The sequence below is a fragment of the Poecilia latipinna genome, unplaced genomic scaffold, assembly GCF_001443285.1.
Source record: "Poecilia latipinna isolate Pla-1442-1.1 unplaced genomic scaffold, P_latipinna-1.0 Scaffold1294, whole genome shotgun sequence".
NCBI classification, from domain to species: Eukaryota; Metazoa; Chordata; class Actinopteri; order Cyprinodontiformes; family Poeciliidae; genus Poecilia; species Poecilia latipinna.
The window spans coordinates 17,327-41,082 of record NW_015113910.1 but is presented as its reverse complement, the minus strand read 5'-3'; the positions used below and the strand labels follow the sequence as shown (position 1 = coordinate 41,082).

Here is a 23,756-nt window from a genome sequence, read left to right as displayed (position 1 = left end):
GTTTTGACTGATTTTGCCAAATGCTTGTTTTAAGTCTGTTAAAATTCTAACCACACATTTTTGATCAACAGAATTAGATATTTCCTCAAATCAATTAATACTCTAATTGTTGATCTGTTTGATCAAAAGAGCAACGACGGAGGTGGATGTAAAGTCCGGATTGTTTTGAGATGACATACCAATTACCAATGCGAAAGGCAACATTTTCGGTAATTATGTAATTCCTCTATCAGTTTGCAATATAATTAGGGAATCGATCTTTTCAAAGAAAAAAAGTTTAACAAAAGCAATGATGTGTTTATTGAGCGAAAAAAAAAAACAAAAAAGAAAGGTTACGATCAATAATGGTTCCCGTACCAGGCAGATCAGAGGCGTGAAGAAGAGCCAGCAAAGCTTCCACCAGACACACGGCCGATAACCAATCATGTCCTCGATGTTTTTGTAAAATCGTTCGGCTCCTGTCACATGACAAGCAGCGTGCAAAAGAAAACAGGAGCAATGAGAACAGGATGACCAAAGAGATGATGTCTATGATAAACGACTACTTTGATCCACTCAAATAATGCCAGCTGTGGTTTTTCCAGTAGATTTCAAAACGTTTTCAGCGTGAAAAGCAAAAAAAAAAAAAAAAAGCGAACTGAATGTATCCTTACCATAAAACCAGGATATGGAGATGGTTTCAAAGAAGACGAGGAAGAGGAGACACATCCCACTGGCAGAGTAGTAATCAAACATCTTGAAGACATACAGACCGCCCTGAGACATTAAAACAAAACATACGTAAGGAAAACACATGATCAAATCTTATTTCTTTCTCAGTAATGTAAAAAGTAACCAGACCAGACTAGAAAGGTTTAAACGAGATTGTGCAGATACTACATCAACAATGAGATATTAATTTGTTTAAGACTTTTTATGCATCGTTGCCAATATTTTTGAATGTTGTGTTGCAAAATATTGCTTAGTAAAACAGCTCAAACACCCAGACAAGCACCTGAGTGATGTTGGAGAAGCCAATGACGAAGGAGATGAAACAAACGATGAGGATGAAGAGCTTCTTCCTCTTCCTCAACACCAAGGGATACTCATCCATGAGGGCTGTGATGAATCCTTCAACTGTGCAGAACTAGCCAACAAAGTGTGAATAGAAATGACTCAGACGGCGCTTGGCCTTCGCCTTTCAAGACTTAATCGTCATATTTTACGTTTTTCATCAACTGAAGCCTTGATAGTTTTCACTTTGCGTCTCCTCGTAGAGAAACTTTCCTTGTTGTAATTTATAAAGCGGCTGATGAATTTATATTGATGCTTTTTAAACCTTTTGTTTTATCAACTCACTCGTCGCTTTGCGAAGAACTACTTAACATTTTATAAATGAAGCCAAAGATGCTTTATGTTTCTGCTTTGGCTCCTGGAAAACTATAAACTCTCCTCTGATGCGGCGCTTTTATGTCATCATAAATTTTGCGATTTATAATGACTTCAAATCAAATCATTACCGTGTCATATAGTTTAGATTTGATTCTCCTTTTGTTTAAAATCCCATCAGTTTTTCGCCACATTGGGTCACGCACGCAAATAAATGCAAAAACTGTAAATGGATCCCCAAACACATAAGAAGAAGAAAAACTTTTATTTTTCTACCTGGCTGTCCAAGCCGAGCATCATGAGCATGGAGAAGAAGAGGATGGCCCAGAGGGACGACATGGGAAGCTGGGTGACGGCCTGAGGATAGGCAAGAAATGCCAAACCCGGACCTGTGATGTAATTCAGATCACACTTTTTTTTTTTTTGCGTCGTACATCCGGTCATAAATTTGCATGAATAAAACTTGAGCAATTGTGGCGAAGGCTGAACGTACCCGACGCTGCCAGTTCCTGCACCGGTTTCTTTGTGATGTAGGACATGAATCCTACAATAGAGAAGATAACAAACCCAGCAAACATGCTTGTACACGAGTTAATGCAGCATACTATGATAGAGTCCCTGAGGAGACAGGATGGGGAGAAAAGAAAAATTAAAAAAAGAAACCATGAAACAAGAAAAAAAATAGAGAGGGAAAAACAAGATGTTTAAAACGTAGATCTCCTGTCCCTACTTGTAGACGTCGTTGTTGTAAGTGTTGTAGCTTCCGAGCGCGATGAGCGAGCCCAGGCCCAGTCCGTAGGAGAAGAAGATCTGAGTCGCCGCGTCCAGCCACACCTCCGATCGAATTAGCTTGTTGAAGTCGGGAGTGATGTAGAACAGGATGCCGTCGATGGCTCCAGGAAGCGTGACGCCGCGGAAGAACAGGATGAACAGCATGAAGTAGGGGTAGGTGGCGGAAAAGTAAACCACCTGCGAGAGAAGGTGGTTTGTAGACGTGGAAAAGTTACTCTAACTTTGAGGTCTCCGCGTGTGCAGACTCAGCCGCAAGTCCTGTTTCTTGAATATGTGATTAGTGGAATAACACGGAAAGGAGAGATTTTCTAAAATATTTCCAGTTTTTCTTGCATAATCATTATGTCTAATTGGTAATGTCCATCAACACCAGGACCTTGGGGGAATCCATTTTTCTCACTTCTCTCTGGCTCCTCACATTAAAATCCAATTATCCCTAGCAGTGAATGTGTAAATGTGTTTCTCCTCGCATGCTTTGCTTCAACTTGCAGTAATTTTAAATTTCAGGCAGCAGGCTGGGATGTTTTTTCTCTTCTTTTTTGTGCTTTTTATATCCAAATCATTAAGCCATATGAGCTAAAGACTCCCACGAGCAATTATTTCAGTTCCAGTGTAAAGTCAAAGGACTTGTTGGGGGTTATGAGTCTTGTCAACTCAAGGAAATTCAACAGTTATGTAATCTTTCAGGTTCAATACTGTCATATAAAAACAGTCAGAATAGATAAATAATTCAGAAAAGTCTTGTCTTGATCGTGTCTATCTCTAAAGGAAATACCTTTTAAGGTAAACTTTTGTTCCTTCATCAAAGACACAATGTTGTCTATCTGGGCAAACCCATGTAGGGCCACCATGGAAACCACAGACAACACCTTTTGGGACCCATATTGTTTGCCCTAATTTATCACATATGGGGCCCATGTAGGCATGCTGGCTGGGATAAGATTTCTGTGGTAAAAAATGTTTATATATTCATCAAAATATCACAAAACACCAAAAACTTTTCAAGACAAAGTGACTTATAAAAATAAACACATTATTTTTGGAGGGTTTATATAATCAGACCTTTATCATTTAACATGTAATAAATCAATCATTTTTAATTCCCCTATAATACTTTTTGTACGTTTTGTATCATTGGAGAACAAATGTGGTAGACGTTCTGAAAGGTGCCGTTTTTGTGAACAAAGCAAGCTCTCGTGGTTTCACGAACCTAGCTTTAAATTGAAATAAGGCAGGGAACTGTTTGAGGAGAATCAGGATATTCAGGATTAAAGGAAAACCCACAAAACGTCCATGAGACAGTCTCACCTTTCCCGTCCACTCCACCCCTTTCCAGATGGAGAAGTAGACCAGAACCCAGGCCAGCGCCAGGGTGCCCACTAAAGGCCAGCGCAGCTCCCCTGGCGTCTCCAGCCCGTCGGTCATCTGGTGCATGTTGCGTCTGCAGACACACAGTTGCACGCAGAGTCATTTTTAGCTGTCTACATCCATCGGGCGTCGCGCTGGACGGGTCTAAATCTGCCGACGTACTCCCAGAACTCGGTGACGGCGCTGGTCAGGTTGGTGGTGTCTGTCAGGCTGTAGTTGGAGAAGCAGCTTTCGGTGTTCCAGGGGTTATCGCAGCTCTGCCAAGGCAGCTCCTGAACAAGGAAGTCCAGTCAGACTCCGGTGGGACGTAACATAGATGTTGGGTAAGACGCGTGTTGGGTTAAACAAAGAGGACATTTTTCCAAAGAGAAGTGACTATTAAAACAGCTTCCTGATTTATTAAGCATGTTAAAAAGTGATGCGTCCTTGACTTTATCAACATACACATTCCTAGTAGCTAAAACTTAGAAATAATTTCTGTCTGCTGAGATTGGTGGTGAACAAACCTACCGAGCTGAAGGAGTTAAATAAATAGTAAAGAGCCCAGGCGATTATGATTATGTAGTAGATGTTTAGCCAGAACGACAGGACAACGGCAGCCAAACCAACACCTAGGAGAACACGAAGAGAACTTCAGCATCGAGAAAGATGAATTGATGTGCATGTTCCAGAAATATCAAATCTATAAATGCACAGCGACAAGGGAGCCATTGGGCTAATCGGAGGAAAATAGAAACAGCCCAGGAAGAGTTCAGGCAGAGGAGAATCAGGGGATGGACAGCAGCTGCGAAGGGGAGCAAACCGGCAGGCCGAGGCAAGTAGGAAGATAAAGCCGAGGCACAGGAATTATAAATAAAGGGAAAAGAATGGAAGTACTCTGACACTGCAAAGGAGAAAATAATCGATTAAGAGAACCAACACAAAGGAATAGACTAAAATGACAAGGTCTAAATAGTCGACAAAGAATGATCCAAACTGAAACCTAAAGTAAAAACCCAAGGATCATAACATATTAAGTTAATACAATTTGCTTTTGTGTCATTTTTTCGACGTTATTTTCCTCTTACAATAAATCAGCTTCAAGATCAGAAAACTCTCAAGTTTCAAATAGTGAAAAACTAAATAAATCTGTAAAAAGAGACATTTTTACAGCGCTGCGCATGACTCCCAGCATAAAGCACATTATTTGACATTCACCAACACACATAACAGATGAATCGGTGTGATTGGAGTTTTAGTCGCAGTGTCGTCTTTGATTTTTTTAAAAAAAATCTTATTCTTCTATTTAAAATGCAAAAATTACCTTTCATCATGGGAATGAGCTTCCACACCCCTAGCCCCCCCACGGAGGTGAACTGTCCCAGAGCCGTTTCCAGGAAGAACAGAGGTATCCCAGCAAACACCAGGGTCATGAAGTACGGGATCAGGAAGGCTCCTGAAGAAGAGGAAAAACAGATAAGAGTATGCGGTGTGTTGGTTAAATTAACCTCAATTTCCCTTCATTTTAAGCCAAGAAGAAACGAAAACTTGCCGCGGTAATCCTTGATGTTAACGCTGCTTTTCTGAAGTTTGTTAAACCAAGCCCGTAGATATCTCTATTTCTCCTTATTTTATTTTCACACCAGAGGATGGGTTTAATTCAATTTCTGGATAATTCAAATTGAGCAGGCTCGTCTTCGTCTTGCCGCTGGGAAGGTTTTAATGGTAGGGGAAGAAGGAAATGCCTTCCTAAGCACCTTATTTCAATGAAATGTAATTCAGTGGAGCGATTGCAATCAAATTATCTTTTGAATCAAATATCAGCAGAAAGGAGTGGCTCTGGCCCAAAGGTGCAAGTGTGTTTGTTTTGCTGTGGTTGGTTTGGGATGAAATATTCCAGCATTATAAATTCACACATTTACACCTCTGCATCAAAGAATATCATTATCACTATAATGCCTTTTTGTACAAATGTGGCTCTGCTGGTGCCACTGTTCCAGTTTGCTCTTACCTCCACCATTTTTGCCACACAAATAAGGAAATCGCCACACATTTCCTAAGCCGATGGCATATCCCACACACGACAGCAGGAAGTCAAATTTCCCCTTCCAGCTTCCTCTGTCAGGAGGAGCTTCCTTTTCCTTCTTTTGATCTGCAGGGGGCGCTGTGGAGACCAGGTCCTCGGAGGGGACGGCTTGTTTGACCTCTGACGGGGAGTTTAAGTCCACTGTAGTCTGCCCGGTCTTCCCCATCGTGGGACCGCTCCGGTCCAGATAGGTCAGAGAGCTTGTTGTCCTGACGGCCAGGGAAGGAGCAGAGTGTTGATGTTGGACTGGTTTTCTTACGCTAGGCCGCCTGGATCTGGACTTGGGTGTGTTGACTTGAGATGTGCTGCAAGTAAAGTTTTTATTAAGATGTTGCTTACACCTTTCTGTGCAACTTTAAAAAAAGAAATCAACAATAATGTAAAAATAAGAATGGCATTTAAACATTCAAATCACTTTTTTTCTCTTTTTTTTTTGCTTTGTAAAATGAGTATTCTTCACATTTTGTAAGGTAATAACAAACCACTCAGTAATTTATTGGGATTTTATGTGATAAATCAACATAAAGTACACCAAACTTTTTAAATAAAAGCTCAAAAGTAATTTCTGCATTTCCATCCTGATACAAGATCTAGAAATGACACTAAATTGTTGGTCAATATTTTTGATCAGCCACTGTATGTTTAATTATTTAAAACTCCTCTTGTTTGACAAGTCTTTCTTTTACACCAAATGTTAAAATATAAACTATATTTATATAGTAACTGTTTTATTTTCTGAGGGTAGTCTATGGATGGCTATATCACAAGTGACAAAGTTAGTATAAATAATGGAACAATTAATAGTGTTTTAGGATAATACAGATGATTTAATCAAAGCAATCCTTGGTCTTTCTATCAATCCCCATGTTTTTTAATGGTTTGCTACAACTAATATCAGGAATTGGTCCAAAACAAGAGAAATATAGTAAAAATTAGGGTTTAAAGTTTAAAGAAAACGTGTACTAATAAACTTAATAAAGTCACCTGCACAATTCAGTTGTTGAGTAAAACGATGTGAGCAAGAACGAGCCTGCGGTTCCGTTTCTGAAGAACAACGCATTCACACTAATTATGTTTGATGTTACATAATCCCACATCAGCAGCCTGACCCTTGTGAGGACTGCTCATGTTTGCAAATATTGACTGACCTAAAAATTGTTCAGATTGCTTTATGCAGTTGAGGTTAATTATGGATCACTTGATGAACTGTAAAACGTAGGACATTCTGTGAAATAAAACTACCAGCCTCAGAAGAAAATAAATTGTTGAGAAGACATTGTCTGAAGGGGATAGAAGAGTAACAATTACCAGAGTGAAAAGATTCCTGCACAGACATGAACTGAAAGGCAACTTAACTAGAAAAAAGCAATTTCTTCAAAAGCAACATAAAAAGCCCAAATTACAAGTTAAAATGCAGCCACATGCAAAGAGGATTATTTTTCGAGGAACGTCTTTCAGTTTGAAGAGTTTGGCCACAATTCCCATCCTTAGGTTTGGGGAATTCAACATGAAAATCTAAGAACACAATTCTAGTCATGGTACAGGTGTGTCAGCATCATCTTGATTTGGGTGGAAGAGCGTTTCATAAAAATAGACGGAACTAAGAGGATGGAGCATAAATTTGGAAATATTAAAGCAACATCTCAAGACGTCTGACGGAAGGTTAAAGTTTGGGTGCAAATGGATCTTCCAAACTGGAAATGACCCAAAGCATATTGTCAGATTAGTTTCAAAGTAGCTTAGGACAAAACAAAACAAAAAAAAAACTCAAATGTTTTGGAATGGCCATCGCAAAACCATCACCTAAATGAAAAATAAATGGAAAATTGAATGAAGCTTGTGAAAGTATAGCCACGATGTTTCACACAGGTTGTATAGTTTAGAAGACAATCAAACAGAAATTCACATTAGAATTCCGTGAGGCCTTCCTTCACTGGCAATTTTATTTCTTATTCAAGAACAACCTATGCACACGATGTTATCTTACCTCGGTTGAAAACTCTGACATGCTGAGCATGCAGGAGGCAGCGTATAGAGGTCTGTCCTACCTGTTGGCTCCCCAGCTCCGTCGTCAAGTCATCCACTTCAGTTTCCACATCAGCTGCTCCGGTATCACAAACCATCAGTTTGAAAATCCAAAGACAAACACGAAAAGATTCACGTCAGTCCGAAAGGCCTCGACGATTTACCAACATATCTGGGACCCCCGTGCTGGATTTCGACACTCTCTAGTGTGTGCAGTCATTTGAAGGTGGCAGATCCTGCAGCTGGTTATCGAACGCTTGGTAATAAAGTTCGACCTATCCACTTTGATTACAGCTCCAGTGTGACTGGTGAAGCCCCGCGGCCCTCGGGGGATGGGGGAGTTCGAGGGGGAAATGCAGTACGTCAATTGGTCAACTCTGGTGGGGGGGGGGACTCTTGCAGCCATGTGAGTTTGGGCATTGTGGATTAGTGTTTGCTGCAGTCAGCTCTTGCCAGCAGTGTTACCATGGCGTTTCTTTGCACAGAAGGATCTGATGAGTTGAAAGACCGCGTGGAGTTTGGAAAAATGAAGCCAGTGGTGGGAGCTGGCAGAGGCAGTGGATATGTATGGGCTCAAATGAGGTCATGGCAGTATCAGACTCTGGTAAATGTGACTCGACTGGCCAGGGACACGGAATGAGCACAACGTTTATGAGTATAAAATAAAACATTCCCAAGATCAGTCGTTGCTTTGGCGTTATCGAAACACGATGCCAAAAACCCGATTTGGCGTCTCGTTCTGCCAGCTATTTTTCCCCACGTAAATCCAAATATAAAAGCACAGACTGAATAGACGACTATTACATGCAAGGTTTGCAGAAGTACACATTGAACTGTTTTACATTTTGTCACGCTGCAGCCACAAATCTCATTGTATTTTATTGGGATTGTGTGTGACGGACCAACAGAAGGCGGTGCATATGTGAAGTGGAAGCAGAATGTTTCGGTAACACTTTATTTGAAGGGCTTGTGCATATGACACTGTCATAAACGTGACATGACACATGCCATGAACATGAAGGAGTCTTTATTCGGTAAATAATGCCACTTTTAATGCTAATTTGCTCTAAAAGTTGCATTAAAAGTGCCAACTTTGCATTAAGGCGTCATTATTTATGAAATAACTCACTGATGTGCTCTAAAAGATTGGCCACAATCCTGATCCACCACTTCCTGAACCATTTTAGGGTACGTGAGCTTACTCAGGTTGTAAAAGGCAAAAAAATTTTGAATAGAACGCCACTTTAATTCTAATTAACTATAATGGACCATAGGCTACAGGGGCCTTTTCTCTCTTTTTAATTATTTTACCTTCAGCTCAACAGTATCCTTAATAAAATTACTTGATGTAGATATGAGACTGTTATTTCTCCAGGCAGGCAACTTCTTGGCTTTACGATCACCAGTTTTAAATACTCTGTTACTATCCTATTAGGGAAAAGCTAATTAAACATCATCACATGCCATTATTGAGAAAGAGGATCGCTGGTCAGGTTTCAAAAGTCACAGATTAAAATCAAATTAAAGGCGATAATTACACTTACGTGAAAACATTGCTGTTCAAAAAAAAAAAAAAAGATATTTTTTTAAATAATCTTTGGCGAGGTTTATGGTCCATGTGGGGCAAAGTGATGATAACTGAGCAGGACTGGGGTTGTCAAAACGGATCTTCATCAACTTGTTTACAGCATCCCACGATCAATGCAGCCTAATTATGCATCCAGAGCGCCAACTGCCTAGAATAATAGGGAGCAATTATGGGGGCGACAGAGGATGGATGTTGGACAGAATTTCATGGAAGTTTGAATTAGGTTTGAGCTCCGAAGATAACAGAATCCGGGCAGGATTGACCCAGGTTTATGGTAGTTGTACATGTTTTACGCTGGTCGGCTGGAACGGGATGTTTACGTACGCATTTTCCTCCTTCTGTGAAAAGTTTTTATGTTTTATGTCAGTTTAGATTTTCTACATTATTTGTTAAGGAAAACTACTCAAAATAATTCTTGCTTCCAAGTTTCCTTATATTGTTCGTAAGTTTCATAAAGGTTTTAGAAATCTTTGTCGGTGTCGACGTCTGACTTTGAAGAAAGTAGTAAGTATCAAATAAAAACAACTCTCTAATTGTGATCTCAGCCAAGAAAAATCTCAATCTGATTTAATGTCACTGAAACACTCGTGTGATTTACACACTGTATGTAAACGTCTGGTTTCAACGCCGCGTTTTGTCAGCTCAGGAATGTGAAAATGCACCTCCAGCTTCACTTAAAGGAAAAAGCGGGGTGGAAAAAAATGCCGTCTTTGAGGCCTCCTTGCAAGCGTACTTTAATTCACAGCACGCGTTGTGGTCTCCGAATCGATGTGGTGGCCGGTATAAAGCAAGGAACCCCCAGAGGCAATTGGCATGCATAGATAGGAGGCTAATATTCCCTGCGTTTCCATCCCGTACGGCTGCAGGACGACACGTCCCGCATGCATTTTCCACAGGTTAAGGACGAACGAGGGGCGAGGCCCGCTGCAGAGAGGGAACGGCTGTGGTAACGAGAGGGAAAGAGTGAACAATGAGAAATCTCTGCGAAGGCGAGCGAGGGAAGGTATAGAAATTGGTTCAGAGGCAAAATGAAAAGAGATAAAAATTGGGAAAGTTGATACATAGCTCTGGTGCCAGTGTAGATAAGCAGAAAAACAGATAAAAAGATACAGAGGAATCGGAAAATGCCCGTAGGATGGGAAGAAAAGCTTTTCTTTTCCTTTTTTTTTTTTTGCTGCAGACACAAAAGCAAAACTAGAAGACAGAGTACGGGAGATAAAAGAGCCGACAGTCCCGCACTGAATTGTCTTGCATTTACAGTTGGTGTGATATCTGAATCCAGTAAAGTTCCACTAGCTTCTCAGAAGATTGGGAGAGAGGAACTGTGGAGATCTTTCACTGGCCTGCTCCTTTAATCCATCCTGATCTGCTTTGGTGTCTCAAACCCTGTAGTTTTTTTTATTATCTGCCTTGTCGGGTCTGGTGTCTCCCAACTTCTGGGATAACTCAGTAAAATATATGGCAAGAAATATTACCTTTACACATAATTTTCTAATTCGTTGAGACGTGCTAGTGCATGGCAGTGGTTTTGTAGCCGGGCTTTTCCGATATGACTCTGAGAAGATGCCCCGTCCTTGTCCACTCGCGCAGGAACCTCGCATTAGGTTGTAATAATCTCATAAAATGGATTTACAATCCCTGTTTTAAGATGCATTTTGGACAGTGGCCCAGAAAACGCCATAACTCAGAGGCTGTTTCGATTGGTTTATTACATTTACTCTGAAATTCACAGGAAATACATGTTGCTTGTAGGACATTGTGACATGACCAGCTGTTTTAAAATATAAGGCAGACTGGGAGCTCAAACAGTAACCCAGGATTCTCATTCTCATTCCGCGTGGCGCTTTGTTGTTCACATTTCTTCTGGTCCATATTGTCCGATAGTGACTGCAAATTTCAACGTACTCTTTGGGCGGCTTATGGAATAGGCCAACTCAATGCAGTGCATAGACGAGAAGTAGAAGGAAAAGGATATGTGCACATATTCTATATATATTGTACAATGACAAGTGGACATTTTCTCTTATCTATTATGAAATGATGCAAACATGCATTCAGGAGTCTTAGACAGCAGTCAGTTCACAACCTAAGAATAGAAAGAGTTAGTACAGCTAAAACTCAAAGGGCCTCAATCACTGAAGCAGCCGTGAGACTTTAAAGGGAACTGCAGAGATTCAACGCTTAATAGAAAGTATTTGTTGGCAGGGCAACAAATAGCTACTCTGATTAGATGAGACTACTTTGTGTTTTGGAAATCTAACACTGCCCTGAACTCACCACCGCCACAGCATGGAGCCAACACCATGCCGTGGTGTTTCCATGACAAAAAAGTAATTAGAACAAATACATTTCCTAAATATATTCATTTATTTTCAATTTACTCATCTATTTATTGCCCATTTTGGTAATATCAGACCATCTAAAGGCTGGAATGGGATGAAATGTTTGAGCTTTCCCACTACAATGACTTTAGCTTTTCACCTCAAATGGTGCCTGGTTACATAAAGAGCTATCGTCAGAAATGCTAATAATAAATAACAAGGTTTGTTTAATCACATACTGAACTACGGTTGACTACGCTGCTGCTGCTGCTGCTGCTGCTGGGTGGGGATGAACCTATGGGTTCTAAGCTCACCGGGAGCTTCTTGTTGATTTTCATCCTCTCATTAACTCGAGCTGCTCAACTGATTCATTGGCAAATTTGCAATTTTTCCAGCACGGAGAGTCAGTTGATGTCATACGAGTCACAGTGGTGAGATCCGAGGTGATGAGCGGGGTGGGGGGGAAGACAGCCGAGCGGAATTATCTGTTAATTGAACGCCGGTTCGGATCACACAGATGGCTGCGTTCGGTATTACCTTGGAATAGGTTCATCTTCAAAAGTCAGAGTTTTTGTTTTGTTTTGTACCTTTTTGCAAAATAATCGAAGTAAATTTCGGCATCCTCGTTTAGGCCAAAGTGAAACCGTACAATAGAATAGAAATGCATGTGTGAAAGGAATGGATTGGTTGGGGCAGAACAGAGGAGATACACTGGTTCTATTTATTTATCCTGCGTGGTCAGGAATCAATGAGCACAGAAGCAGAGAGAGAGAGAGCAACAGGATATTGGACTTATTGATTCTTTTAATAGAGTTTATAAAGTTAATTACAATTATCTGCATTAAGTGTAAACACGAACGGCAGCATGGAGCAACCGAGCAGTTTGCACGCTTTGCTTAAAATGCTGTGTTTTACGAGGTAAAACAGAGACATCAGGATAAATTTGAAAACTTTTTGGGCGTTACCTGCAACGTTTCACTGCACAGTTGAACACAAAATAATGAATAAATCTAAAAAAAATAATAGATGGGTGCAGTAATATCATGGTTGCATAAATGTGAGCACCTTATACTTTGTTGAGGAAGCTCTAAGTTTTAGCTTTCATGTTTCATTTATTCACATATCAACAGTTATCAGGAAAAAAATGAACCTGAAGTTAAGTTCAGCTGTCTGTGTTTTCACAAATTTGCATTCTTTAGTTTGCAGAAATGTTACAAAGGATCGCATTGGACAAGAGTGTCATTAAGGCAAGGGTACAAATGCTTGTGTGTGTATGTGTATATGTGTATGTGTGTGCGCATAAACCACTACTGATAAAGTAGATAAAGATTATCTTGAGAGAAACTTGGTCTTAACACAAAGACCAAGTTTGTGGTCTTTGTGTTAACTTCCTGTTTCGCTCTTATTTCCATTTCATTGACTCAGTCCGTTGGTTTCCTCACTAAGCTGCTCCCACTCTCCCTATTCGTCTCACACCTTTTTTTTTTTTTGTCTGTTTTACAAATCCCATCTCCACAGTATATTTCCCCCTTCTGGTTCCAATACTCTTTGCTGGTTCAGTTTGTTGTCCAGTTATTTATTTTGGACAAAGTGGGAACTTAACACTCTGGCCACTCCACATGATGCTATACTCGCACCATGTCTTGTGATGGAATGTGTTATGCTCTGAAGTTCTACCTAAATTTGGGGGGGTAACAGATCCAAATGGTAAATTTGGCACTGTGCTCTCTAATCAAAGTAGAACATCTCAGTCCAAGTCTAATCCACATATTGTGGTCTTCACACCTGTCTCAATTGAATGTTGAGATGATGGAAAAAATAATCAGAAAGCCTCTTTTGGGGTTTTTACAACAACAACAAAAAATCAAAAGTTTCATAAATTTTAATTTGCGTGAGGGTCGGGATACATGCTGGACAGGTCACCAGACCATTGCAGATTAATATAACTAGTCAGTTTGAATACACTTGACTAGGAAATTATTATATACATGCCCTTTAATTATATATAATAAATGTCATAAAACACTTTTTAGTTCATTTATGCAGGCTTGTGGGACTAAAGCCAACTGGATATAAACATAAGGTGAATATTTCATTTGGATAACAGACAAGTCTCCCTCAAATGTTTGCACATTAATAAAATATTGGCAATATTTTATTATGAAATACAGACTTATTATCATCAATCAATGCCAAACGATGTCAATTCCTCCGCCGTCTTCATGTTTCTTTCCTCCGGATTTCTGTTTGGCCGCCGTTGTGCTTGAAAGATGACCAGGTTGCACATCGTCAGAACCGGCTTATCGGGGGAAACCTGTCGCAGGTCTTTAGATGGTGTGGTCATGTTGTTTGGGTCCTTACAGTGGGAAGGGAAACGTCATTGAATTGTGTAGAGATGTTTCACGAAACATTTCGAAATCCAACTTTCGACCCTTTCGGTACGACGTAACCTTCGTCGAACGTGGGTGTGCGTTTACTCACCCTGCACAGAGCGACGAAAATATACGCCGGAATGCACAATAGTGGAGTTGCAATTAGTAGAGCAGCTATTGTAGAGGCCGACGATCCAAACAGTTCACTGTACACACTCAGTGGGCTGTCTTTTGCCAAGTTGTACAGCATTGTAACCTTGGATTTGAGAAAAACAACACAAGTTAGGATCTGGACTGTAGCACAGCCAGATGCAAGAGGAAGGTAGAAGAGACACATTTTAAAACTAAATGACCAAAATCGAGTGTAAAAAAATATCAAGTCGAGAGTCATGTTGTCTCTTTATTTTAGAAGTAATTATAAAACCTGTTTTAAGCCAACTGTTTGCTCACAACTTCTGCTAAAATATATTTCAAATGATGTTCTTAAATCTTTCTATATTATAGTTCCTGAAGACAATTTAAAATTGACTAAAAGCAGTATCGATACTTCAAAACTTTATACAAGAAATTGGCCATAAAATTCTAATTGGTGCATCTCTAAAATTATTTTTTAGTTTTTACTGGCAGTTATGGAGTCTTGTTCACAGATCCTTTTAGTAATTATTAACCCCATGTTACAAAATAAAGGTATCGTTAAAACAAACTCAGTAATGTTTAAGTTTTACATGACTGTTTTCTGGTATTGAATACAATAAGCAAAACATGAGATGGGAATTAAAATCCGTTCAGAAATAGCATAGGGTAGAAAAGGAGTGCAATCTGGCATGAAAAATAGAAATGCACATATAAAAGAAAACTCACCACACATATGAGTGGGGTCACAAACATCCAGCAGTACTTTAGAACCGGGGATGGTCTGTACCCAATCATATCCTCAATGTTGTCATAGAAACGATCCGCACCTACAAAGTGATAAGTGGAGGATGAAGGGAATATCTGTCCACCTTAAAACCTTCAAACACTACTGATTTTAAACATGGTGCTGAGAATATACATGTATAAAAAAAAAACCTACCAAATACTAAAGTGTAATTATGGACCGGATTTATTGGGACATTAAAATGCACGTCCACGTCTTGCCAATTTACAGCGAATTGCCACCCAAAATGAGGAAAAAAACGACTTCCCGAGAAATCGTGCCAATGGCGGGGGGATGAGGAAAATGGGAATTTGACATAAGAGCTGCTTGCTTCAAGCTGCCGTAGAGAGAAGCAGAGACATTAGAAAAGGGAGGGAAACTGATATTAGAGATCGTCTGAATGGAGCAACGTCCGCAGATTGTTTTTCTGCAAACAGCACACTCGATAAGCGATGCAGTAATCAACCCCGAGACGTCTTTACATCTCTGCGGTGAAGGAAACTGAGGGGGCTCTCGTTTAGATTTAGATGAGAGAATATTTCTGCGCGTGCTAAGAAAAAGCGTAGGACTGGAAAGGGATAAATCAAGTGGCCAAATATCTCAAACTGAGGGAAGAAAGCCGCTGCAGAATCTGATCGATTTCATCAGTTTGCAGTTTCCATGAAGGAAGTTATTTTGGAAATGAAATGCCGCCCGCTAGGTTTGCAGAATGAGATTTTTAGAAGAGGAATACATCAGCTGATGCATAGCAATAGATTCCTTATAGAAAGACATTTAAATAAATAGATTATCTGAGCACTGAGAGGTGAAGAAACGAGGACCAGTCTAAATCCATTGAGCTAGCACCTTGTTATTAAGGACTTGCCAAGTGTTAAATATCAAGGCATAGACAGTGGACTTGGTTAAAAAGGAAGGAAAAAGTCTGCTTGGAAAGATCTATATTGGCAAAAACACTAATAGTCGAGAAGTGGAACCTAAAAAGTGCACAAAAGTTCAGTCTAAAGTAATGCTGTTTCAAAACGATGTATGATACAAGCAGGTGGGCTGCTAGTTTTGAAGAGAAGCTATTAAAACATACTATATATTTATGCTCTAAATCTACTGCAGTGCAATAAAACTAGGGGGCTATACCTCAAAGTACTCAGGCTGCTAGAATCTTATGCAGCTTGCAAAGAAACGAGGTGATTAAAATAAATCCTCTGATTTTAACCTTCAAACACAAAAATCTTTTGTGAAACTTCTAAAAAAAAATGAATAACTTAAACCATTCATCTCATTGCCCTCAGATGACAATATTTTTTTGGTTGTTTTTTTTGTTTTTGCCATGACTGATATGTAGGACTCATTTTAATCCATGCAGCTACATAAGTTTTTCATTGAACAAGTTAATATGGAGAAGCATACAGAGCATCTGTAACTCACTGATATTACTGCGCCAATTAATCGATCATTATGCAAATGTTGCCAGCCAGAGACTTACCATAAATCCAGGAAACAACAAGGGTCTCTGCACAAGCAATGAGGAGGAGGCTGGTTCCACTTGGACCAAAGGTGTCGACGATACGGAACAGACCTATCCCTCCCTGAAAATGGAGTCCAGTCATTAAGAACAGGGGAGATGTGACAATTGAACACCTCAATAATCATGCATTAGCATTCCTACGTCACCTCCGTTCCTCTCAATTAGGGGAAAAGAAAACGTATTGGACAAACAGTGCTGATATTTAGCATTCAGCTCACCTCTGTGACAAACGGCAGCCCCAACAGGAAGCAAGCAACTGCAATGACCAGGACCAGGATCTCCCTGGCGCCCGGTCTCCTCAGACGACTTGGGAACAGGTCCGTGATGGCTGTGGCCAGGCTCTCCACACACACAAACTGTGAGGTGAACATTGTATTTACAGGCTTACTAACAGCGACGATGTGGGTGGCCTGTAGCTATAGCGCACGACTCCAATGAGTGCAATACCTGACTGTCGAGACCCAGGAAGAGAATCATCAGGAAGAAGAGCACGGCCCAGAAGGATGAACCGGGAAGCAGCGACAGAGCCCTGGGATAGGCGATGAAGGCCAAACCAGGACCTGCAGGGGAGAACAGCACACATTTTAATCTCTTAAAAAAGGGTGCCATCTTGTGGAGATCATTGCTCACTGCCACAGCTAAGGATTTCAACTATTGCCTAATTTATGGCAGACACACTGCCAGTAAAGTGTTGGGGAAGAAGAGTAACAGATGGTGTGGGAGAGGCGGAGTCGGCTCACCGCCGGCTGTAACGTCGCTTATGGGAATGTTGAGGTCGTGAGCCATGAATCCAATTATGGAAAAGACGGCGAAGCCGGCGAAGATACTAGTCGCGCTGTTCAGACAACACAGCGCCAAGCAGTCCCTGCGAACACAGCCGGAAAGTTAGGCGAGCGACGTTACAGCGCACGAATGTTAAACGATGTTTGGGTGCGACAACACTGACTTGTAGCAGTTGTTGTTGTACTTGTTGTAGCTTCCCAGAGCCGTCAGGACTCCTTGACACACGGCGTAGGAAAAGAAGACCTGCGTCCCCGCGTCACGCCACACCTGGAGAGGATTGGGGTGGGGGGAATAGTTTAAAGATTTTTAGGGGCCACATGTTGACATTAATTTGCAGTGATACAGTTTTTACAGTTTCAACTTTTGTGACATTACAACCACAAAGTCGACGTATTTCAACACAGCACTGAACTTGTGTTGTGTTGGATTTGTTTACATGCCTGTCTGTTTTCTCTGCCAGCATCTGGTTAATAGTGACGGCTCCAAAGCTCTTGAACATCACACCATAGAACTGGCGAGTTTCCAAAGCAATGTACAGACCCTTTCTTAAGCATTCACAATGGGCTTAGCGATTTCCTTGCCTTAGGGTCAAAATGGGGAGTCTAAATCTGCAACTAAAGATCCTCAAATTTGCCGCAGCACAAAGCATCAGCTGTCTTTCTTTTCAAACGCAACCCCGGACCAAATGCTTTCTGCTTCCCTTCGTTACAGATTCACACAGGCACAGTGACAGGAACACACATTCTTACAATCAGCACATGCCAGATACAGGCCAGAACTCAATCACAATTTCCGGGGCGGTTCAAGCAAAAACACATGCTTGTATGATAAAGTGAGGCTCAGAAGACCAGTCTGGTTTTTTTTTTTTTTTTTTTTTTGTGAACATCTGGCATTGCGTAAATGTGCTCAGTTACACATAACTTTTGCTTACATTCTTAATGCGTTTGCAGTGTTTCCCCTCCCCCCAAAATTGACCAATAGCCCAAAAAAACATACATGCAGCTTTTAAAGGCGTTTTCCAATGATTAGACTTGTCAGCATTATCTTGGTGCCAAATAGTTGTTTTCTTTTATAATCAGGGACTTCCTTCTTCAATCATTAATTCCTATTGAGTGTTCCCATAGTGTCACATCCATATTCATGAATACAAGAGATATTTACATGACCATGTGCTGAACGAGACGTGCATGTCTGCTACGACTGACATTTCTGAATTACAAATTAATCTTCCAGTCTAATTTTCTAAGACAACGTACTTTGGGATTCCATTAGCTTTAAGTCATTATAATCAAAATACAATGAAATAATATTTGATCAAGCTATACAAGGAACACTTTTGTTTGAGCAGCTAAAATATGGCTAAAAAATGGATAACGGCATTTATCCATTTTAAGGGGGATGCTGGGCTAAGCCTCACAACATGTTTCTGAACTCCCAAAAACTGACTTTTTTTTACTCCAGAATGTTTACGTTGCCGCCGCATATTTCTGCAAGTGAAGAGGATACCGGGTTCGCTTTCCATCTTCTGACCAAGTCTCAGAACAGGAAAAGATAGTCGGCAAAAAAAAAAAAAAGAAAGAAGTGGGCGTTATGGGATAACAAGATGTTGAGTTATCCCGTTAAGCGGAGTGGAATCCAACAAAGGGATGCGTGTGTGTTCGGAACAGAACAGGACTGTGCTTCAGTGCGGACCGTGGGATTGCTGTGCCTCTTGAAATTTCTGCTTGGAATTTTGCTTCAGAGACAAACAAACTTTGTAAAAATTAAAAAGCAGCAATTTACAAGAGTCATTCCTTACGTCAGGATCAGCGAGCTTGCTGAAGTCAGGTTTGAGGTAATACTTGAGGCCGTCTGATGCTCCTGGGAGCGTCACTCCACGGACAAACAGGATGAACAGCATCAGGTACGGGAATGTAGCAGTGAAGTACACAACCTACAAAAAAAAAAGGATATTACCAGTTTATTAAAGCAAGTAGGTAAATTGGTATGTATAAGTATATGTTTATTGATTTGCTCAAGTGGGAAAACAGTCGGTACACTTGCACCTGGTTAGGAAAACAAGATGTCTCTTTAGCCAAAGTTACAGAAGTGGAAAACATCAGTCGTGTTAAAGCATCGCTTCCTGAACTTTAAACTGCTGAAAGCTTCTGACAGCCTGTTCTTTCTCTTGCTGTTGTGCCCTCAGGCTGTACCGTAGTGGAATATTAAAGCTTTTTTCATTGGATGTTGCTGGTGAAAGTGTCTTTGTTATAACTGCAGACCGAACCCTAGAAGATTTAACTCACATTTCACTGATGTAGTATAATATCACAGTGAGGAGTTTACTTTTAATTGACTGCCTGTGTCTTTAATTATTCATAGCAATAAATAAATAAATAAATACATGTAAATGTACTTGGATTTTCTGAGTTTCATTCGTTTCTGCTTCATATAAAACGACTGTGAATTATGAGGAATCTAGCTCTATGACAGAAAGGCAAATGAATTATTAAGGAGGGAGGTTAAAGAGATCTGCTGCGTGCTTTGACACCCTGACGCAATGTTCTGAATTAAATCCAAACGAAGTCGCTTGCCTTTCCGGTCGTTTTGATTCCCTTCCAGATGCAGAAGTAACATATCACCCACGCAAACAGGAGACACAGAGCCAGCTCCCAGTGGACATCACCCAAACCACTGTCATGTGACATTCTCAACACACGGTTTCTGTGCAGAAAAGAAAAACGCAACCGATTATTTAATCATAAACAGAGCAAAAAACGATGCAGATGTCAGTGAGTTTGTCAAAAAAGCTTTTTATCTTTTTGATGTTTCCACGCATTCACCCATGACCCTAAATAAATCTCCAAAGCTCTCCCTGTGAATACTGCTGTATAAATTATGTCACGTTTGTCGTGGAATACTTTATTTTGTGCAGTAAGCTCACAGGGGCTCAAAAAAAACAAACAACAACAAAAAAAAATTTTTTCCCATCACATCTAAAGGATTTCCCAACTCGACAAATCAGGAGACGATCACGTGAAGAGCAGCGTCTCAGTTTCGAAGTTTTTAAAAATAACAAGATGAAAAGCAAACAACAGTTAATCAAAGTTGCGAGCTAAAAATTTATCAAGAGTCTCTTGCTGTTGCTAAGGAATGCAAGTGGCTTGGTTTCTTTGTTGACTTTGGATGACTTTGTTTCGCCTCCCGTTGGCTTCGCATTCTAATGCGGCACACTGAGCGTCAAACTGACCTCATGATTTGAGGACAGAATTAAGAGCTGCTGCTGCTGAGGGATGTCAACGGGAGTTCAGCACGCCGATGATGAAACACGGCAGCGATTTTCTCATGCTTCAAATGTGCGAATCAGCCGGGGACAAGCGGTGACCAACAAACTTTTATTGTAACTAGTTATTTTTGTTTAAGTAAAGCAACACAGTGGTACAATATATCCTTTTTTCATTATTTCTGTGATGCTTAGTTTCTTTGTTTGATTAGATTAACCTTGTTTGTTTAGTCGTGTAGTGATTCCAGTTTATTATGTTTAATTGTGTCTTGTGCCTAGTTATTCTTTTATGTTAGATTAATTTCCTAGTCCCCAGTATACTCTCCCTCGCCAACTGTGTCAATTTCTCTCGCTCTCTCTCTCTTGCTTCTCGACTCTCTCCCCTCACACCTGCAACATGTTAGCTAATTAGCCCACATCTTTTGTTCCTGTATTCACTCTCCCAGTACTTACACACCTTTCATCCTCTCACTCCTCGCTGGTTCCTCCTATTATATTCTGTTGTTTCCTCGTTGATACCCAGCTGGCTTTTTGTTCCTGGTTTCTGTTGTTGTTCTACTCTGGCTCCCTGTGTTCCTGTGATTTTTTTTTTTTTTTTGTATGTTTTTGTTAATCATTTTTAGTAAACTTTCATCATCTACTTGCTGCCTCTGCCTCAACCATGACATTTTGGTCATTTCACAAAATCTTAATGCTCTGGCCAAAATCAACCACCAGTTGCAGTTGAGCAGTTTGAAACGACTAATATATGTTTTCAAGATGCAGACTATTGAAGCTGTTGCACTTTAATTCTCTGAATTTCCCCAAACTCCTGATAACGACAAATTATTTCATGCATAGGAGACCTTTTTCAATTATGCAAACCATTCATGTTCCCAGAACACTGCATACTTTTTTTTTTTTTATTGAGTACAAGAAAATGAGTTTGCACTGAGCATTTAGATCACGTTACTGCTAGCTGCCACTGTTGACGCCTGCAGCTTTGTCAGTGCCGTCTCCTATTTGAGTGAGCAGAACTACCTATCAAGACTGTTGATGAGGAGAGCAATGTTCAGAGTCTGGTGACAGTGACTGAACATTTTGATTTATCGGTATAACTCACTATCATTGCAGAATGAATACAAAGCTACGGGAAAGTGGGAAAACATTCAGATGAAGTGCATTGAGGTTTGTTACTTACTCCCAGAACTCCTCCTCTGGGGAGCTGACTTTCAAAAAAGTTTCATTGCTGGAAAAAAACAAAAACAAAACGACAACAACAAAATGAAACATGAATATTAAGAATAGCAAACCACATTTAATCAAAACAAATTTGAATTGTGGCTCAAAAAATGTAGGCCTTTGCAACAGTAAGGCCGTTTCTTTTTTTTAAAAATTCTCTGCTGACTAATTAAAAGCGGTTCCTTGGGCCTTCCTGTTACCTCCATAGCAAACATCAGAGAAGATTTGTGCTGCAGTATTCATGTAATCCAGAAGATCTCCTTCTAATGTTGAAGAGATATTAGAAGTTCTAAAGTATATCTGGCTACGTATTTCTATAGCCAGAACTATATTGATAAAGCAATATAGTTCTGGCTAAACTATATTGTTATGGTATTTTTGTAGTGTGGTGAGAAGGGAATACTGCTAAACCAACCAATCAAAATATATATATCTATTTTTTTTTTCAGAAATGCAGGAGTTGGTTTATTTGTTCAATTCATGCATCAACAAGATAATGAAGGTTCAAACTGACTGAAGAAACTTTTGTCATTTAACTTAAATACTTGTTTTTATCCTGTGCTTACCAGTAATCGTACCTTCTTTCTAGAACTATAAGACTCTTCCTTGCAAGCCCTTCGACTATATTACTTCAAATTTATTTGTAATCCCAACTTGGAGGCTTATCAAAATGACTTCCCATGCTCAAAACAGAAAAGGATGGGTGTGTCCCCTCATGTTCCAACACATCATTAATCTCACCATTGTCAGTCTTCGATTTCATTCTCCAGTTTCAGTCTCACTGACAAAAACTTCAGGGAGCACAGAGATGCAACTTACAAGTTACCGAAGTCGTCTTCGTAGCCATTTGAGGAGATGTTGTGCAGAAACGACCAGTTGGAATCTTTATTAAAAAACTCAGGGTTGGCAAACAAGCCAGGTCGACTAAAGCACAAATCTGTTCAGTAAATGTTATCGAAAAAAAAAAAAGAAAAGACAAAAGGAGAGGTTACTTCATGTGTGAGAAAAAAGATTTTTTTCTTCTAAGTGAATACACATGTGTTTAAAGAGGCATCACTTATTTTTTCCTTACCAGTGTTCCACGGGTTTGCACATGAAGACCAAGGCAGGGGGCTCTTGAAAGAGTTTATTAGGTAGAAGATAGCCCAAGCCAAAACCACAATGTAGTAGATGTTCAAATAGATCACAATCACCTGGGACGCAATCCCCACCCCTGCAGGGAAAGTGAATTTTTCACACAGTAAGTGGGTGGTTTTTTTTCTTCTTTTTTTTTTCTTTCTTTTTTTTTTGGAATACAGTTTGATCTTGAGAACGCTGTTCTGATTTCGCAAGGGTTACGACTAGTTGCTCTGCATTTTAAGATGATTGCATCCCAGCCAGCATGCCTAGGTGGGCCCCATGTGGGGAAAAGGAGGGCAGACTATATGGGTCCCATATGGGTTTGTCCGCGGGTTCCACGATGGCCCCACATGGGTTTGCCCATGTAGGGCCAGAGCCCACATGGGCCCTGCATGGGCCCTATATGGTGGTGGCCCACATGGGTTTTGTCCAATTAGGGCCCATGTAGCACCCATGTGGGCTGTGGCCCTACATGGGCAAACCCATGTGGGGCCATCGTGGAACCCGCGGACAAACCCATATGGGACCCATATAGTCTGCCCTCCTTGTCCCCACATGGGTCCCACCTAGGCATGCTGGCTGGGATGTTGGCACAAGTTATGAACAATAAGCTACCAATGAAATGGCCCGCTCACAACGTGCTGGAATTTGTCAAGTTCCTTGAAAGGCTCTGTATCACATTGTATCGCTCTTTGGTAATCAAAAAAAAAGAGAGAGATTGACAGAGACGGCACAAAGCAGCTATTGTCAAAGGTTGATCACTTCTTCTGTATGTCTGCTTTTTTACCCTCGAACATGGGACAGATTTTCCTCCAGGCGGTCACCCCGCCCTCACTGGTGTACTGGCCCAACGCAGTCTCCAGGAAAAACACAGGGATGCCACAGCAGAAAAGGAACACACAGTAGGGGATGAGAAAGACCCCTAGAATCACAGACTCTCATGAGGAAATCAGATTATTTTCAGGAAATTGTTTAATCCTTTCTGATTATGGGACGTGTTTCGCAAACACAACACCCCCCCCCCCCCCCCC

At 40.5% G+C, this 23,756-nt stretch overlaps 2 protein-coding genes across 2 annotated transcripts in view; both read right to left on the bottom strand.

Annotated features, from left to right (window-relative positions):
* Nucleotides 1-7,947, bottom strand: part of LOC106961375 (sodium- and chloride-dependent GABA transporter 1-like) — a 16,070-nt gene extending 8,123 nt beyond the window's left edge. The window contains exons 1-12 of the mRNA XM_015055084.1: nucleotides 7,642-7,947; nucleotides 5,519-5,898; nucleotides 4,832-4,963; nucleotides 4,039-4,139; nucleotides 3,691-3,800; nucleotides 3,469-3,601; nucleotides 2,099-2,337; nucleotides 1,862-1,986; nucleotides 1,645-1,757; nucleotides 995-1,126; nucleotides 654-756; nucleotides 358-458 (exon numbers count right to left, since the gene is read on the bottom strand). Coding sequence (XP_014910570.1) covers nucleotides 358-458; nucleotides 654-756; nucleotides 995-1,126; nucleotides 1,645-1,757; nucleotides 1,862-1,986; nucleotides 2,099-2,337; nucleotides 3,469-3,601; nucleotides 3,691-3,800; nucleotides 4,039-4,139; nucleotides 4,832-4,963; nucleotides 5,519-5,759 — 1,530 coding nt within the window. The 5' untranslated portion in view covers nucleotides 5,760-5,898; nucleotides 7,642-7,947. The remainder of the gene's footprint in view (nucleotides 1-357; nucleotides 459-653; nucleotides 757-994; nucleotides 1,127-1,644; nucleotides 1,758-1,861; nucleotides 1,987-2,098; nucleotides 2,338-3,468; nucleotides 3,602-3,690; nucleotides 3,801-4,038; nucleotides 4,140-4,831; nucleotides 4,964-5,518; nucleotides 5,899-7,641) is intronic.
* Nucleotides 7,948-12,989: 5,042 nt separating this feature from the next.
* Nucleotides 12,990-23,756, bottom strand: part of LOC106961378 (sodium- and chloride-dependent GABA transporter 2-like) — a 14,582-nt gene continuing 3,815 nt past the window's right edge. Inside the window, exons 3-16 of the mRNA XM_015055086.1 lie at nucleotides 23,513-23,647; nucleotides 22,679-22,819; nucleotides 22,426-22,543; nucleotides 21,566-21,613; nucleotides 19,697-19,826; nucleotides 18,922-19,056; nucleotides 17,287-17,390; nucleotides 17,081-17,205; nucleotides 16,788-16,900; nucleotides 16,559-16,696; nucleotides 16,299-16,401; nucleotides 14,761-14,861; nucleotides 14,009-14,155; nucleotides 12,990-13,883 (exon numbers count right to left, since the gene is read on the bottom strand). Coding sequence (XP_014910572.1) covers nucleotides 13,710-13,883; nucleotides 14,009-14,155; nucleotides 14,761-14,861; nucleotides 16,299-16,401; nucleotides 16,559-16,696; nucleotides 16,788-16,900; nucleotides 17,081-17,205; nucleotides 17,287-17,390; nucleotides 18,922-19,056; nucleotides 19,697-19,826; nucleotides 21,566-21,613; nucleotides 22,426-22,543; nucleotides 22,679-22,819; nucleotides 23,513-23,647 — 1,712 coding nt within the window. The 3' untranslated portion in view covers nucleotides 12,990-13,709. The remainder of the gene's footprint in view (nucleotides 13,884-14,008; nucleotides 14,156-14,760; nucleotides 14,862-16,298; nucleotides 16,402-16,558; nucleotides 16,697-16,787; nucleotides 16,901-17,080; nucleotides 17,206-17,286; nucleotides 17,391-18,921; nucleotides 19,057-19,696; nucleotides 19,827-21,565; nucleotides 21,614-22,425; nucleotides 22,544-22,678; nucleotides 22,820-23,512; nucleotides 23,648-23,756) is intronic.